The sequence below is a fragment of the Typopeltis vanoorti genome, chromosome 14, assembly GCF_054136105.1.
Source record: "Typopeltis vanoorti isolate ZY-2024b chromosome 14, IOZ_Tvanoo_1.0, whole genome shotgun sequence".
NCBI classification, from domain to species: Eukaryota; Metazoa; Arthropoda; class Arachnida; order Uropygi; family Thelyphonidae; genus Typopeltis; species Typopeltis vanoorti.
Window position 1 is genome coordinate 104,400,460 of NC_143562.1, and position 19,422 is coordinate 104,419,881.

At 36.2% G+C, this 19,422-nt stretch overlaps 1 protein-coding gene across 1 annotated transcript in view; it reads right to left on the bottom strand.

Moving 5' to 3' along the window:
- Positions 1–19,422, bottom strand: part of LOC150099817 (U3 small nucleolar ribonucleoprotein MPP10-like) — a 114,075-nt gene that overhangs the window by 67,553 nt on the left and 27,100 nt on the right. The window contains exon 4 of the mRNA XM_090403678.1: positions 1,523–1,694. Coding sequence (XP_090259804.1) covers positions 1,523–1,694 — 172 coding nt within the window. The remainder of the gene's footprint in view (positions 1–1,522; positions 1,695–19,422) is intronic.

The following is a 19,422-nucleotide window of genomic DNA, read 5'->3' on the forward strand; positions in this document are numbered from 1 at the left end:
ATGCTCTGTAGGACTGTTGCATTCATAAGGAGGTGCTACATCTTATTAAGGTGAGCACCATGGCTGTTTGTTCCTCACACTATGCCTTCCAGTATAATGTGTGAGAGAAAAGAAATGTGCGAGAGAGAGAGTTAAGATAGTGAGTCTGTTGCTGCAGTATGACAGAGTAGAGCTGAGAAGGAAGGACATAATAGTGAATGACTCAATGCATAGGTTATGCAGGAGTGGTGTGGAGTTTGTGGATGTGGAGTGAGTTTGTGAGTGAGTGAGTTTGCATCTGAATGAATTTGGTATTTGGAGACTGGAAAAAGTGTTGTTGAATGAAGTGAAAGTGTATGTGCAGAATCAGGGAAAGTAGCTTTTTTTTTAGGGGGAAGGGAGCTGTTAAGTGGATATGCAGACATCAGTGAGGCAGCTGAGTGTAACAATGTGTATAATATGCCTAAGTTAGTACCACTGGTAAAAAACCAGAATGGGATAGTTAGAATAAAGTGTCAGGATAGCGGTGGGCCCAAGGGGCTTTTGCACGTTATGTACACTAATGCCAGGAGCATTTGGAAAAATGCAGGAGGAATTTTTGGCATCAGTTGGCTCATCCTGGCCAAAGGCATTAGTAAGACATGGCTAACAGAAGATGATATAGTTAGTTGGATTGAATGTTAAGGATATAGTGTGTTCAGGGAGAATAGAGAAAAAAGAATGAGGGAAGAGTATTATTTATGATAGCCAATGAATACCAACCAAAGAGAGAGTAGAAGTTCAACTGCAAGCCAGTGAAAATAGCACATTTGAAGCTATTTGGTCTGAGATTGAAGCCAGAAGAAAAAAATATACAGTTGGATGCTACTATAGACTAGGAGATGGAAAAGATGATGGAGATACTATGTATCAGCAAATAGACTCAATGAGTGGAGGACAGATAATTATTATGGGTGATTTCAACTATGGGAACATACATTGGAAAGAGGAGAGGATACATGGGAGGAAGGAAATGGAATTTATTCAGTTACTAAGGAATAATTACCTGAGACAGATTGTGATGGAATATACTAGGAGTTCGAGAATGCTCGATCTGATAATTGCACTTGTCTACAATGAATACCACGTTGTCACCAATTGGTGAGAGTGATCATATGGTCTTGAACTGGGAGATGGCTAAATGTGTGGAATTTTCAGTTAAGATGGGTATACGTGGAATTACAGGGCTAGTAAGTATGACAAGCTTAGGGGATTGTTTGGATTGGTGCCATAGCATTTAACACTGCAAGGGCTGGATGTTGATAGTGCATGATTCAGATAATTCAAAGATGTTGGAGGAAGAGGGAATGTGGGTTAATCAAGTTTCTGTCAGTATCAAAATTGAGCATGCCTGAATTATTTACAATAAGATTTTTTTTTAAATTAAGGTTTTAAAGTGAACAGAATTTTTAAAACTCAAATTCCCATGAGTTAGTATATTTGAATTTTTCTCTTTAGGTTGTGATTACATTGATGAGTACATGGATATATTATACACACTTGCCTTTTCTTGTTGTTTCTCAAACCTAGATTTGGTTTCTGAAGGTTTAATATTTTGGATATCCTTGTTTTTAGTTTTAAGATCATCTTCACTATCACTAGCTAGCAAATTCTGAGAAGCACTTTTAACAACTTGTTTCAGGGATTTCATATCAACATCTCTGATGTCATACTCTCTGGAGGGAGGAAAAATATATATATTACATGAAGAAAACAATCTCATCTTTTAACTAACTATATAAATGCATCATTATTTCAAATCAATAAATTTTAAACAATGAAATCTGTTTTGATTTTAGGACTTTGGCCATAAATTTTAATATATACATTGCTTTAAAAAGAAGTCAATGGACAACCCCATCAACAGGGTGCATCATGCCATGTAACAAGTCACATGTTTGTCGGTATAAATTGGAGAAATATGATCCTCGTTGGTATAAATTGGAGAAATGGCCTAACTGACAGAGTTTGAAAGAGGCATTGTGATAGGATGCCATGTTGCAACCTATCTGTTCTAAAAGGTTGGGGGACCATTCTCTGTAAGAGGAGACTTGCACATGACTGTGATCAGAGTTACTAAGAGAAGAGATGGCCTCTATGTGGTATGTGAAAGAAAAACTAGTTAAAAAGGGATCAAGGGTATTGGGAACACTAGTACATAGATTATGATTTGTATGTGGTCACTGCTTATAATGCTTTGGTGACTGAAAATTTCTACATCTCATCCAGTTTGGTCAGTGGTATTGGAAATGGGGATCCAGATAGAGTTGTGAACATTGAGGTCACCTAGGAAGATACTTAATTATTTAGATAGCTGAAATGCAGAGGGTCAAGTTTTGTGGATAGGAAGGTGAAGAGGAGAGTTCTTTTCGAAGTTTAGAAAGTAGTAAATAGAATATACATTGTTACTAAGTGGGACAGGGAAACCTTGAGCCAAAGAAGTAACAAAAGTGAGGGATTCTAAATGAGCTAGTCTTTGCCAAGCAGTAATAAGCAATAATGCACATAATTTATGCTGGTGTTTATGTCAAGAATAGTGGTAAAGTGTTTTTTTTTTTGTTACTCTCCCCACAAAAGTTAATCTGCTAACCTATTTCTTTCTATTTCTATCAATTATATATATATATGGGGTGCTTAAGGGTCAAAACTGTATAACTGAGAGGAGACCTGCACATAGCCTTTAAAGGAATGCAGAGAACCGACCAGGGCTTCTGACCTAATGTCCAATCCTCACCTTCTCGTGGTGCACCCTGTTGGGTATCTACTTTGATACTGAACGAACGAGGATGGGCTGGTAATTTGGGATTTAGCCGACCAAATTGTATTCTTATTGGTTAAACCAAAATATAGAATGATGGTACAAAATGACAAAATTTCATGCCGGCTGGGGCATCGCCCGGTTAAACAAGGCCCTCGTTGTTTTCGCCAGGGAACCAGGGCGAACAGCGAAAAGTCAGCTACTGGAACAAATCTGAAAACAAACCCCAACTCAACATCACCAGAGTTAAAGATTGGTACTATCAACGTAAGAAGCCTGAATGGCAAAGAAATGGAGCTAGCTGAGGAATTAGATAAGTACCAGATCGACATAATAGGGGTGACTGAAACAAAAAAGACCAAAACTGGTGAGATCTTTCTGAGCAATAAATACAAAATGTTATATTCAGGCAATGACAATCAAGGAAAAGAAGGAGTAGCCATAGTATATAACACAAAACACGAGGCTAATCTTCTTGAATGGCAGTCAGTCTCAAGTAGAGTAATGTGGGCAAATATGAGAATGGGGAACTGGACAATGAGACTTATTTGTGCCTATGGTCCCACAGAAGGTTCTACTAAGGTAGAAGTGGAGGAATTTTTTGAGGCTTTAGAAAAAGCAACTGACACAATGAAAAAGGAAAAGTTGGTCCTTGTTGGGGATCTAAATAGTAGAGTAGGAAATGATTGTGAGACATACAAAAATATTTTGGGAAAATTTGGAGAAAAGAGTAAAGCTAATAATAATGGCAAATATCTGTTGGATTTCTGCTCAGGACATGGACTGGTTATTACTAACACCATGTTCCAACATAAAAATGTGCACAAATTCACATGGAGAGAAGAGGCTAGGAATAAGAAAAGTCTCATTGACTATGTTATTGTTGATAGTGATGTTTTCTCCCTGGTGCAGGACACCAGAGTGTACAGAGGATTTGAAATTGGAAGTGATCACTATTTAGTCTTGAGCAGGATAAAATTGAATTTCATATTGAAAAGAATAACATGTAAGAAAGTTTTAAAGCGAATAAAAGTTGAGCAGCTCTCAGATGTGAACTGTAGACTAAAATACAGAAATATTATTGAAAAGAAAATGAAAGAGCTTGAGAACAGGAATCAAACCTTGGAGATTCAGTGGCAAACTCTGAAGGAAACATTGATTGATGCTGCCAGAGAGGCATGTGGTGAGGGTGTGTGCAAGGATAAAAAAATCAGAACTCCCTGGTGGACACAGGAAATTAAAGAGGCAGTGAAGGAAAAGAAGAAAGCATATCAAAAGTTCCTGGCAAATAAGTCAGCTTTTACTCTTACAGAATACAGAGACAAATGTAAGAAAGCTAAACAGTGTGTAAAACTAGCTAAACAAAAGTCATGGGAGGACTTTGGCAAGAATATAGAAAATAAATATCAAGAAGGCGGCAAAAGATTCTGGAGGTTGTTGAAGAAGCTTAGGAATGGAGGAAAGAGTGCTGTAAAAGGAATTAGAGATGATAAAGGTGAAATGAAAACAGGAGAAAAAGATATCCTTGAAGTATGGAGTAATTACTTTGAAAAACTGCTAAATGAAACAAGCAGTGATGACAGCACAGTGATAAAAAACACTGACCAGGCATGTAGTCAGGAATACATATCCATACTTGAAGTAGAAAAAGCCATCAAAGGCTTGAAATGTGGAAAGGCAGCAGGAGTAGATGATATTCAACCAGAAATGCTGAAGTATGGTGGTATAAGAGTCTTACAGTGGCTGCATTGCATAGTTCAGAAAGCCTGGACAGAGGGACGAATTCCCGATGATTGGAGTAGAGCTCTCATAGTACCCATATATAAAAAGGGAAATAAAACTGAATGTGAGAATTACAGAGGTATTTCCCTACTGAGTGTTCCTGGCAAGATCTATGCAAGTATACTTGAGAAACGGTTGAGAAGAATTGTGGAAGAAAAGCTTGGTGAAGAACAAGCTGGATTCAGGCCAATAGAGGCTGTCAGGATCAGATCTTCACTTTACGACAAATAGTCGAGAAAGCATGGGAATATAACAAAGATCAGTATTTAAGTTTTGTCGATTTGGAAAAGGCATATGACAAGGTGCCAAGAGAGAAGCTATTCAATATGCTGCAGTTATATGGTGTGAATGGGGCATTATATCAAGCAATACTTAGTCTTTATTTGAGTTGTGAGTCAGCAGTTAGAATTGAAGGAAGTACAGGAAGATGGTTTAATGTTAAATCTGGTGTGAGACAAGGATGTACATTATCCCCTCTGTTATTCATTATCTATATGGATCACATTATGGAGGAATGTGGTATTAAACATGATATCAAAATTGGAGATGTTAATGTCAGCTCTTTGCTTTATGCGGATGATGTTATACTTCTAAATAAATCCGCTACAAGTCTGCAAGATTCTCTGACTAAATTGAATAGCTGTTGTAATAGATATGGTATGAAGGTCAGCAATAAAAAGACAAAGACAATGAAAATAGGCAGAATCATTGATAATGTCAACTGTGTTGTGAATGGAGAACCTGTGGAACAGGTAAAACATTTCAGCTACTTAGGCACAATTTTTACTGAAGATGGTAAACTAAATATAGAAATAGACAACAGAATCAGCAAAGCTGGTATCGTCTGAAGTCAACTGAATAAATTCATATGGAATAAGAAAGAAATTAGTCGGAACACTAAATTAGCTGTATACAAGACTGTGTTCAAACCAATTTTAACTTATGGATCTGAGAGCTGGGTCATAAGTAATACACTTGACCAAAGACTAGAGATTGCAGATATGAGAGTCCTGAGAAAGATTAGAGGCGTGAACAGATGGCATCAATGGCAATATCATATTAAAAATGAGGATATTAGGAAAGAACTTGACGTTGTCAGCATCCAGGAATGCGTTAGCAGAGCTAATCTCAGATGGTATGGTCACTTAAATAGAATGGAAGAGGAAAGATTAGTAAAACTAGTGTTCTCTACCAGGTTGGCAAGAAAACGATCCAGAGGAAGACCAAGATATAGGTGGATTGATACGGTACAAAGTGCCTTAGACGATAGAAATATAAGATCTGATAATGTTGGAGTCTTGACAAGTAACAGACTGATTTGGAGGAAAATTGTAGATAGGAAGTTAGTAATGATGTAATTTTTTCATGTAGTACTGTCATATCCTGTACACCCCTTGAGGGTACATGGCAGGAATTTGATGATGATGATATATATATATATATTGTATTTTTAATCTATTCTTCATAATTTGGAACCCTTACTCTAGAGACCAAACATGGAACTTTTTCAAGCCATTTCAGGCCTCCAATAAGCGAGATGATGGTCTAACATTGGGGGATAAAATTCATCTTCCATCTAAAGATAATTACAAACATCCATGCCCACAGTAGGATTCAATCCTGAAGACTGGTAGTTTGAGAACAGGTACACCAGCCATTCAGCCAACCAGATCAACAAAGATTATAGCATGATTTGTATGCTGTTTTTGCTTGGCCTGTTTTTTTTTTTTTTTTTTTGAGGAGGGGGACTGATTTTTGAAGATTTGGTTTAGTGACAATGTTATCGGTCAGTGTTTATGTGTCTCATTATTTATGGTTAAATGGAAGGGCAGACATGTAGTAAGAGGAGACACTCTGGAAATGGATTTGGAGAATTTGTTAAGGAATCCATGATAATGAAATGTGAAGTGATATCAGCCAAAATGGAAATAGCTCCTGGAGCTTATAGTATCAGTGGAATTATTGAGAGCAACTTTGTATGGAGACAAGTTACCAGCCTCCTTGCCATAACGTAGCCTTGACAGTGCATCTCACATATTGCCACTTAAAATTTCTTCTCCAGGCATGATGAGGCAGTACATGGCAGTGAGATTATGTGGCAGTTAACAGGGAAGCCTCTAGACTCATTACTGACAGGTTCAGCCCATGTACTATCTGGAAGCCAGCCTGCAGCTACTATTTTTTTATTAATGTAGGGGCAGAAATGCTCCTATATTTTGTCAATAAATGTTGCTAAAAACATCAGACTTGAGAGATAAGAAAAAACAATCCAAAACCTTTAATCTTTAAAGAGAAAATTATTTAAAAATAAAAATAAAAATATATATATATATATATATATATATATATAATATACAGTATTATTTTATAGCCAGGTACAGAACTTTAAAATGTGAAACTTCAAAAATTTTGAAGTTCTCATAAGTATATAAAAAATATAGATTTTCTGCAGTTGTTTTGGTGTTGAAATGCTTTAAAAATAAACTGCCAAAAGTATATGTACTTGTCTTTTATTAGTGATTATGATTAAGAGTTTCAGTGGCATGAAGCTGTTATTTTCAAAACAATGGTTCTTATCAAAGACTAGACAAAACCTGGACTACGGCACTCATTTGAAAGTTATATATATTCACAGGTGAACTCCCATCACTGTGAAAATTACAACAGCAAGAAAAAAGGGCCTGAAATGCTTCCATCTTGGCTTCAAAATTATTAACTGGCCTGACAGTGAAACCTTTTCAAAATGGACCAATAGGAGGGGAATATATGGATGCTTGGGTGGCAATCATCTCTCCTATAAGATCCGGCTAAGGCAACTCGTAAAGATTGGTGAGTGTATTCCCGTAAGCTCTCTGGTAAAATTTCATACGAAACTTTTATAGTTTCTATATTTGGCTTTGAAATAATGCTGGATTTAATATCCACTTAATTTTTATAAATTTGCATTCGCCAAAGTGAAGCCTTTTGACTCTTTATTTTTGTAATTAAAAGAAATAATAATTTATTAATTATTATTTCTTTTAATTTACTAAAATAGTAAATGAATTTATTTCAAACAGCAAATCATGTTTGCCATAATGAAGAACAATAGTGCAATACCAAGCCAACTAGTGCAGAAAGTTTTTTTATAAGTTTTCAATTATCTCTGTGGCTTATAAGCAGTTTGAGTCTTTTAAGCAGCAAATTAAGAAAACTCATGCTGAAGAGATATTATTATTATTATTACGTGACACCTCCAGGGAGTCCAAAGACTCATCAGGGGAGGGCAGCTACTCTACAACTCTCTATCTCCACTACTCACAATTCACCAACGCCATCTACCACCACCACCACTAGTATTTTTCACAGACAATCACAAACATCCATGCCCACGGTGGGATTCGAACCCGCAGCCTTTTGGCTGGAGAGCGGATACGCTAACCACTCGGCTACTATTTGCCTACTTGGGTATAAAATAATAGATACTTTTTATCCATTATTTTAATAATGAAACAAAAAAAGGGTTAGAAAACTGCATGCAGATTTCCAAAGATAGGCTAAGAAAGATAAGGGAAAATGTCTAAATAACAGGTGCAAGGAAACTGAAGAAATTACATTACAGGTAGAACAAGAGATCCATTTAGAAAGATGAAGAATGTTACAGGAATGTTTATCCCTAGATTAGGAGTTGAAAAAAACTAATTTGGGAAAAAGTTTGATGGAAGTAGTAAAAAAAAAAGATGGATAGGATTTGGACAAGAAAGATATTAATACCGAAGAAGAATGTGAAAAGAGAATTTGTTGAGGAATCCATGATAATGAAATGTGAAGTGATATCAACCAAAAAGGAAATAGCTCCTGGAGCTTATAGTATCAGTGGAATTATTGAGAGCAACTGGGGATGAAGTAGTGAATATATTAACTAAAACTGTCAATAGGTTTGGAAGAAAATATACTGGCCTAGAGATTGGAAAACATCAATATTTAGAAGCCTAGAGATTGGAAAACTGCCAGCCTGGTTGGCTGAGCGGTTAGCATATCCGCTCTCCAGCCAAAAGGCTGAGGGCTCGAATACCGCTGCGTGCATGGATGTTTGCGATTTTCTATGTAAATACTAATGGTGGTGGTGATGGGCATTGGAGTAGCTGCAGTTAGTTGTAGTTGGTGGATTAATTGGTGGAGACAAAGAGATGTAGAGTAGGTGTCCTCCCTCGATGAGTCTTTGGACTGCCTGGAGGTGTCATGTAATAATAATATTCATCCTAATAAAAATAAAATCAAAACCCAGAGATTGTGAAAATTGCAGAACTTTATAATTTCACATGCAAATGGAGCTATGCTGAAAGTGATCAAAAAAAAAGAAAAGGCTGGAACCATACATGAACAGAGAAATGAAAGAAGAACAGGCTTCATGAGAGGTGGAGGAACTACATCAGATAGTAAACATGAGATGGATTAGAAGAAGAACAAGGGAAGAGGGGACAGCAGCAAGTATTCATCTGTTTTATTTATTATAAGAAAGCTTTTGATTATGCAGATCACAATTGTGGAATGTGATGAGATTAATGGGAATACCTGAGCATCTGATTCTTTTTATTAGAAAGCTGTATGACAACCAAGAACCTTCAGTAAAAATGGTCTTTGGAGAAAGACAGTGTTCAGATGGAAATATGGGTGCAGCAGGGTTGCATACTGCTGCACTATCTTTTTTAATATTTATAGTGAATATATTATGAGAATAGCTAACTTAGACAAAGACCCAGCAGGAATTAAGACAGAGGTGATACATCCCTCATAATACAAATTAAGGAAGATATGGAGCAGATGTTCTGTTGTTTAAGAGAGAAAGCAACACAGCTGGGATTAATTTAAATATCAGCAAAACAAAAGTGATGACTTCTGACAATTTAGATGAATTTATGATTGAGGGAGATAAAATAGAGGTGGTTGAAAGGTATAATTTACTGGGGTTCAGAATAAGAGATGATAGAGAATGTGAAGTTGAAATTAAAAGGACAGCCATGGGAACAAAAGCTATGTTACACCTGGCAAAAAAAAAAAAAAAAAAGATGTTAGTAAGGCCATGAAACTTAGAATTATCAAAGCAATGGCATTTCCAGTTACGATGTATGGATGTGAAAGCTAGATCATTTATTTTATTTATTCATATGGGGTCCCCCCCCATTCCTCCACCATCCCTTAGAGGATTGAGCCCTCCTAGTGAGGGATTAAGTATGTATTTTATGGCTGCAGATCTGTGTATGTTCACAGGCTAGTTTGCTTGTTTTGAGGGTCAAAAATCTCCGAGTTTCCAGGTGAAAAAACCTTCTACCTTCATATGAGACCAGCTAACTCACCTTTAGTCAAAAGAGACCAAATAAAGGTTCCTCACGTCATGGACGGGAATTGAATCCAGATCTTTCCGACCAAAGGGCTTCATCTATATCGACTGAGCTACAGAGGCTCTTTAAGAAGAAAGACAGAAAGTGAATTAATTCATTTGAATCATAGGCATAGCGGAGACCATTAAGAATATCATGAACCACAAGCATGATGAATAAGGCTAGAGAGGATAAAGACAGAATGCTCCTTGGAAATAATGATCGTCACACAGAAGTTAATGTACTTTGGGCTTATTATGTGAGCAGATGAATCACTGGAAAAGACAGTTATGTTAGGGAAGATTCAGGGCATAAGAAGGAGAGGAAGACTGCAAAAGAGTTGGATTTACAAAATAAAGGAACTTATCAACTTCAACTTACAACAGCTGAAAAAAAAAGACAAGAGGACGTGTGAGATAGAGAGCCGTAGTTCACAAGATCACCAAGAGTCAGAAACGACCAGATGCAGTGCCAGTTCTAATAGGTGTGCAGGGCATGCGTACACGCAGGCGGCCAATGGAATAAATTCGATACAGCCTATAGTTACTTTTAAAATATTGGCGATGAAATAATACGTAACATTGTTAAAACTTATGCACCCTGTTGGGTATCTACCTGGATACTGAACGAACGAGGATGGGCTGGCAATTTGGCATTTAGCCAACCAAATTGTATTCTTATTGGTTACACCAAAATAAAAAATGATGGTACAACATGATAAAATTTCATGGTGGCTGGGTCGTCGTCCGGTTAAGTAAGGCCCCCGTTGTTTTAGCCAGGGAACCAGGGCGAACAGCGAAAAGTCAGCTACTGGAACAAATCTGAAAACACACCCCAACTCAACATCACGAGAGTTAAAGATTGGTACTATCAACATAAGAAACCTGAATGGCAAAGAAATGAAGCTAGCTGAGGAATTAGATAAGTACCAGATCGACATAATAGGGGTGACTGAAACAAAACAGACAAAAACTGGTGAGATCTTTCTGTGCAATAAATACAAAATCTTATATTCAAGCAATGACAATCAAGGAAAAGAAGCAGTAGCTATAGTATTCAACACAAAATATGAGGTTAATCTTCTTGAATGGCAGGCAGTCTCAAGTAGAGTGATGTGGGCAAATATAAGAATGGGGAACAATGAGTCTTATTTGTGCCTATGGTCCTACAGAAGGTTCTACTAAAGTAGAAGTGGAGGAAAAGTTGGTCCGTCCTTGTTGGGGATCTGAATAGCAGAGTAGGAAATGATTGTCAGACATATAAAAATATTTGGGGAAAATTTGGAGAAAAGAGCAAAGCTAATAATAATGGCAAAAACCTGTTGGATTTCAGCTCAGGACATGGACTGGTTATTACTAACACCATGTTCCAACATAAAAATGTACACAAATTCACATGGAGAGAAGAGGCTAGGAATAAGAAAAGTCTCATTGACTATGTTATTGTTGATAGCAATATTTTCTCCCTGGTGCAGGACACCAGAGTGTACAGAGGATTTGAAATTGGAAGTGATCACTATTTAGTCTTGAGCAGGATAAAATTGAATTTCATGTTGAAAAGAATAACATGTAAGAAAGTTTTAAAGCGAATAAAAGTTGAGCAGCTCTCAGATGTGAACTGTAGACCAAAATACACAAAGATTATTGAAGAAAAAATGAAAGAGTTTGAGAACAGGAATCAAACCTTGGAGATTCAGTGGCAAACTCTGAAGAAAACATTGATTGATTCTGCCAGAGAGACATGTGGTGAGGTTGTCTGCAAGGATAAAAAAATCAGAACTCCCTGGTGGACTACAGGAAATTAAAGAGGCAGTGAATGAAAAGAAGAAAGCATATCAAACGTTCCTGGCAAATAAGTCAGCTTGTACACTTAGAGAATATAGAAACAAATGCAAGAATGCTAAACAATGTGTAAAATTAGCTAAACAAAAGTCATGGGAGGACTTTGGCAAGAATATAGAAAATAAATATCAAGAAGGTGGCAAAAGATTCTGGAGGTTGTTGAAGAAGCTTAGAAATGGAGGAAAGAGTGCTGTAAAAGGAGTTAGAGATTATAAAGGTGACATGAAAACAGGAGAAAAAGATATCCTTGAAGTATGGAGTAATTACTCAGAAAAATTGCTAAATGAAACAAGCAGTGATAGCACAGTGGTAAAAAACACTCAACAGGCATACAGTCAGGAATACATATCCATACTTAAAGTAGAAAAAGCCATCAAAGGCTTGAAATGTCGAAAGGCAGCAGGAGTAGATGATATTCGACCAGAAATGCTGAAGTATGGTGATATAAAAGTCTTACAGTGGCTGCACTGCATAGTTCAGAAAGCCTGGACAGAGGGACGAATTCCCGATGATTGGAGAAGAGCTCTAATAGTGCCCATATATAAAAAGAGAAATAAAACTGAATGTGAGAATTACAGAGGTATTTCTCTACTGAGTGTTCCTGGCAAGATCTATGCAAGTATACTTGAGAAACGGTTGAGAAGAATTGTGGAAGAAAAGCTTGGTGAAGAACAAGCTGGATTCAGGCCAAATAGAGGCTGTCAGGATCAGATCCTTTACAACAAACAGTCGAGAAAGCATGGGAATGTAACAAAGATCTGTATATAAGTTTTGTCGATCTGGAAAAGGCATATGACAAGGCGCCAAGAGAGAAGCTATTCGATACGCTACAGTTATATGGTGTCGATGGGGCATTATATCAAGTAATACTTAGTCTGTATTTGAGTTGTAAGTCGGCAGTTGGAATTGAAGGATGTACATTATCCCCTCTGTTATTCATTACCTATATGGATCACATTATGAAGGAAAGTGGTATTAAACATGATATCAAAATTGGAGATGTTAATGTCAGCTCTTTGCTTTATGTGGATGATGTTATACTTCTAAATAAATCCGCTACAAGTCTGCAAGATTCCCTGACTAAATTGAATAACTGTTGTAATAGATATGGTATGAAGATCAGCATTAAAAAGACAAAGAATGAAAATAGGCAGAATTGTTGAAAATGTCAACTGTGTTGTGAACGGGGAATCTGTGGAACAAGTAAAACATTTCAGCTACTTAGGCACGACTTTTAGTGAAGATGGTAAATTAAATACAGAAATAGACAATAGAATCAGTAAGCTGATATGGTGGGAAGTCAATTGAATAAATTCATATGGAATAAGAGAGAAATTAGTCGGAACACTAAATTAGCTGTATACAAGACAGTGTTCAAACCAGTTTTAACTTATGTATCTGAGAGCTGGGTCAAAAGTAAAACACTTGACCAAAGACTAGAGACCTCAGATATGAGAGTCCTGAGAAAGATTAGAGACGTGAACAGATGGCATCAATAGCAATATCATATTAAAAACGAGGATATTAGGAAAGAACTTGCCATTGTCAGCATCCAGGAATGCGTTAGCAGAGCTAATCTCAGGTGGTATGGTCACTTAAACAGAATGGGCGAGGAAAGATTAGCAAAACAAGTGTTCTCTGCCAGGTTGGTAGAAAAACGACCCAGAGGAAGACCAATATATAGGTGGATCGATACAGTACAATGTGCCTTAGACGATAGAAATATAAGATCTGATAATGATAATATTGAAGTCTTGACAAGTAATAGACTGATTATGAGGAAAATTGTAGATAGGAAGTTAGTAATTATGTAAATTTTTCATGTAGTACTATCATATCCTGTACACCCCTTGAGGGTGTATGTCAGGAATTTGATGATGATGACGGGTTTCCTTCTCTATCTCTTTAAAAACCTCACTCAACAAGGAAATGTTCATTCAAGCAAACCATAGTTTTGGCCTAGTTTTTTGCTACTAAAAATACATAATTGGGAAAAAAAGGGAATTACAATTTTTTGTTTTTTTTCTAGTACCTGTTATAAAATATACCACCGTCTTTGAGATAGATTTGACAGACGGATGGACAGATCAGAGTTTTTTTCAGAATCTGTACAGAAAGGCTTAAGTCAGCTTGGGTCATTACAACATTTATTTATTCATTGAAAAAGAGAAAAAATAATTTGTTCTTCTTCTTCTTATTATTATTATTATATGTTTTCATATGTCAGATAGGAAAATTAAACATCTGTCTGGTGCTTTTTAATGCAAAAGAAAGAATTAAAGTGATAAAGAAAAGGAAAAATTACGAGGATCCATACTGAAATATGTAAAGTTAGATGAAGATAACTCAACAACATCAATCACTTCAGAACCTTTTCCAGACAATAAGGGCAAAATCAAAGTGGAATGTGAAAAATCAAATGAAATGTTTGAATTTTGTTCAGAACTGTGCCAGGAGGAAGAGTCAACGCCGAAATCAAGCTGTGGGGATAATTTACAAAGTAGGCCTTCTGATAATTGTGCTGAATTCACGACAGAATGTGATTTTAGGGGATCCTTGTAGCTGGACATCTATTGTTAATAATCGGTTATTAGAACTCATAATTCATAAGGGACCTGTAACACCTCAAAATATGAACTTTATTAAAGATAACAATGGAAGATCATTTTCCACGTCACAGTTTGTAAGGCTCTTACCTAATGGTGAAAAAGTTCAAAGAACTTGGTTAATCTATTCTAAAAAATCCAATAGTGTATTTTGCTTTTGTTGGAAGCTGTTTTCTTTAAAGAAAAACAAATTAACAGAGAGTCAGGGGTTTTCAGATTGGCGACATTTGGCCAATAATTTATCACGACATGAAACGAATGTAGAACATATGCAAAATTGTAAAAAGTGGTATGAATTAAAAACACATCTTGAAAACAATTGTACAATTGAATTTTGAATGGTATTTTGAATCTGAAAAAAGAGACGAAAAAAGAAAAGTTTTTTTTCCCGAACATGTACAGCAGTGAATAGAATATATGCACAAGAATGGTGATGTTCCGTACAAATTTTTACCGTCAACGTGGCTATCACCATTCTTGCATATGTTCTATTCACTGCTGTACATGTTCGAAAAAAAAACACTAGTGTAGCCTTATCCTCAAAACTGGTCTAAAACCAGCCCTGACTGGATGGTATATAACATGACTTTATCTTTGTTCAATCTCATTCAGAACAGAAACAGAGCAGCAATCAGAATAGAGAATCATGTAACATAACAGAATTACATAGAGTATCCGGAAGGAATATATTTAGACCTGATAGCAGTTTTAAATACACAGTATTCAGTTAAGATGAAATGAGGAATTTATAATCATAAAATACAAAAAAAAAAAAAAAAAAAAAAGGAATCATTAGCCAGATACACTGTCTAATTGAGTACTTAACATAATATCAGTGTGACATAATACAGAACAGTCATGACGGAACATTAAAACAAACCTAACATAAGATCCACCAAAATATATTTTTTTAATATGCGATTAATACCCACAAATACCACAAGTAGTTTTGGGATTTTTGTTTCTATTTTTTTAATTTTTTTAAATGTATCTTTATTTTTTTTACATAATCTAGAAACTCTGTTCCAGACACCAAACATGAACTTTTTCAAGTCACTTTGTGTCTTGAATAAGTAAAGCAGTGGTCTCCTACAAGGTGATGAAATTTGTCTTCCACTAAAAAACAATCATAAACATCATCCATGCCTAAGACTGGATTCAAACCTACAACCCATTGGTGAGTCAACTGATGAAATTTATAATAAAAATAAGAGAAATTAGTCAAAACTCTAAATTAGCTGTACAAGACAATGCTCAAATCAACTTGAACTTATGGATAGAAATAAAAAAGATAATCAAGGGAAGTGAACAAACTTGACATTTTTATCATTCAGGAATGTGTAAGCAAAGGTAACGTTTGGTAACTTAAACCATATGGTAACATATAGTCACTTAAAGCATCATTTCTCAAAGTATGGTCTATGGCCCACTAGTGGGCCATAGACCATATTTTAATTTAATTTAATTTAAATTAAAATATTTATTTTAAATAAACTAAATATAATATTAAACAGAATTTTATTAATAAATAAATTTTATCAAAAGTTTGTAAATTTCTAATACAGTTTAGAACACAACATATTAAAATCCTATTAATTAAAACGTTCTCTTACATAATTTCAAGATAATATGCATAATATTTTGCTGCATGTTGTATGTTAACACATTAATGTATAGTGGTACATAATACCACTGTGTTGCCATGGTATGCAGCAAAATGCACTGAAATTTTCAAAGAGGAAGAGTCAGAGGAAAATCCAAATTTTCCTCTGACTCAGTTTTTCATTGAAAAATATCCAGGTTGTGTATGCTATACTAAATACTCCACAATTTTGCACTAAAAGGTGGCATATGAAAACTCACTTCTGGTAGTAAAATATGACATATCAGAGAAAGAGGGGGGATATGGGGACTAGTAAGCAACTGACTTCTATGTTTGTTCAAGTGAGCTGATACTAGAAAAGTTTGAGATATGATAATTTAAAGAATTAGGAGAGGAAAAGTTAACAAAACAGATATATGTTGTTAGGATGGCAAGAGAAAAAGACAGAGGAAGACCAAGATCTAGGTCTAGGATGGCCAACCTATGGCACATGCACCAAAAGTGGCGCATTGGTTCCCAATGATAATAATAAAAAAGCTAATGTATTTTTTACTATTTATGCAAAAAGTATTAATCAAAAACTGATTAGTAGAAAAAAAAAGAAGCTAAAACTTATTAATTATTTATAGCAATTTTATTGTTTTGTGCACATCCTCTGCATATTGTTGGATCCTATTTCACCTTAACCTATACCTTGAATCTGTCAACTTATCACTACGATGTTCTTAAACAAACAAAAAAAAAAAGTTGCTAATTGATTTCTAATCCAAATATAGAGAAAATTTGTATTTATTGACTGTGCCACTCTATATCTAAATTAGTCAAAGAATTAAAGTAAAACCAACTCTCGATTATTTCCTTTTATGTGTTGTTATTATGTATACAGGCTGAGTTTATTTAACTTATTTATTTCACCCGCTTTGGTTCGATTATTTTATGAATGGTGCAGTAAAAGAGATTCAGGCAAAGTACAACTTTAGATCAACAAAAACAAACGTTTAATATAGGCTTACAAATACACTTTAGTTTAAGTCACTGAATAAGGTATTACAAACATTTTGGCTCATCTGGTAATTTAGTCATACAATTTCAGGCAATGGTTAATCTGTTGTCTGAAATACAGCTTTCACAAAATTCAATTAACCATTTGAAAAAGTTCAATGTCATAAGTTCCTTAGTAACCAACTACAATAATAATATTATTATTGTTCTGGGCAACTCCAAGGAGTCAAGAGACTCATCGAGGGAGGCCCTAACATCATGTCAAGAACAACTATTCGACACTGACACAGTATCGATCATACCTTGCCTTGAACTCATTCATGGTCGTAGCACCCACAACAGACTCTGGAAGCTTATTCCACTCATTCACCACTCTCCAAGTAAAAAACCTAGCTCTAACACCCTTGTCAACCACGCTCTTGCCCAGCTTCCATGCATGGCCCCTAGTCCTCCCACCAACAGTCATATTTTCAAAAATATCTTCTGGATCAATCTTGTAGAAACCCTTCAGTAGTTTGAATGTCTCAATCATATCACCCCTCCTTTGCCTATCGTCCAATCTCTGCAACCTACAAATCTTCAACAGGATTCTCTTTAGCCTGCATGGCCAATGTTCTTTCGTAATCCTTTTTTGCTTTTCTTACCACACTCGTTCCCCTACTGGCCTGCGCTTTATACCATTCATGTGCCTGCCGGTCACCTTTCTCCTTAAATTCCCTCCATAGTTGCTTCATTTTTTGCAGCTCAAGCTTAATGGTGTTATTCATCCATTTAATCCCTAGTTGATTTATTATTCGGACTCTAGGTATACAGTCAGCCATTGCTTCATGCAAACACTTCTTAACTACCTCCCATGCACTATCAACTTCTAGTCTTCCAGTTGTACATGCCATGGCACTGAACCAATCAAACTCCTAAGCTTGTCATACTTTCCAGCCCGATAATTCCACATGTACCCTGTCTTAATTGAAAATTCCACACCTTTAGCCACCTCCCAAGTCTATGATCACTCTCACCAATTGGTGGCAATGTGGTCATATTTGTTACAGCCAAGTCCTCAGATGTAATTACTAGGTCAAGCACTCTCTGACCCCTAGTATTTTCCATTACATGCCGTCGCAGATAGTTATCCCTTAATAACCGCATAAAATCCAATTCCTTCCTACCGTGTGTCCTCTCCTCACTCCAATATCAATGCGACATTGTTGAAATCTCATATAATAATTACCCTACTTCCACTCATTTCTTCTATTTGCTTGTGCATACTGTCACCTTTTGTTTGCTTGTGCATACTGTCACCACCATCTTTTCCATCGCCTGGTCTATAGCAGCACCCAATTGTATATTTAGTTCAGCTAGCCACAATCTCACACCAAATGGCCTCATATGTGCTCTTTTCTCTATCCTGCAATTCAACTTCTATTCTCCTTGGCTGTAGCTCATCAGCTATCATCAACAATACCCCCCCCCCCCATTTTATTCTCCCGGTCATTTCTGAACACACCATACCTATCACATGCAGTCCCACTAGCTATATCATCTACAGTCTGCCATGATTCACTAATACCAATAACCTGTGGTCTGGAAATGCCAACCATGGCCAAAAACTCTTCCTTCTTGTTCCTAATACTCCTAGCATTAGTGTACATGAATTTAAGACCCCCATTAGCCCCAACTCTACCTTGATGCCTTATATTAACTATCCCACTTTGATTTGTTGTCCTTATTCGCTCGGGCATATTATATTCATTCATACATTGAACTGCCTCCCTAAGGACTGTATATCTACCCTCCCCCCTTAATAAATCTAGTTTCCCTGAATTTGCACATCCACTACATTCAGCACCACTTTCTCAAGTCTCCTTACACTGTACCATTCAAATGCAAGCCATCCATCTTATATAGATCCTTTCGCCCATCGAACTCACTCCACACATCCACAAATTCCACACCACTCGTCATACATAACCCACGCATAAAGTCATTCGCAATTATGGCCCTCCTTTTAAACATTTCACTGTCATACTTGACCAATTCAGTATTCTACTAATAACTCTTGAACTAAGATAACACACAGTAATTCTTTAACTTGAAGTTTTTACGCACAATTGCCTATACTCCTGGCATTTAATTAATCTTTTAGGCACTATATCTCTTAACACAGCTATCGTTTAAATTCAACCTTGCTGCCTCTACTTATTCTCTTAATTACTCCATGCTATTGTTCAAGTTTCTGTGTGTCCCTGAAAGGTCGGTCTTGAGTCAAAATCCCAACTAAATTATCGCTAGTCATCCAGTTGCTACTTTGCTATCTTCCGTTGCTTTATTTGTTGTTCTGCAACTTACTAGATAACTCGCTCCTCGACTAGTAGACCTTAGCGAGTTACTTGACTGACTCGCTGTTATCTCTCTAATCACTATTATCTCACTCTGATTCCCCGAATGAATCGTT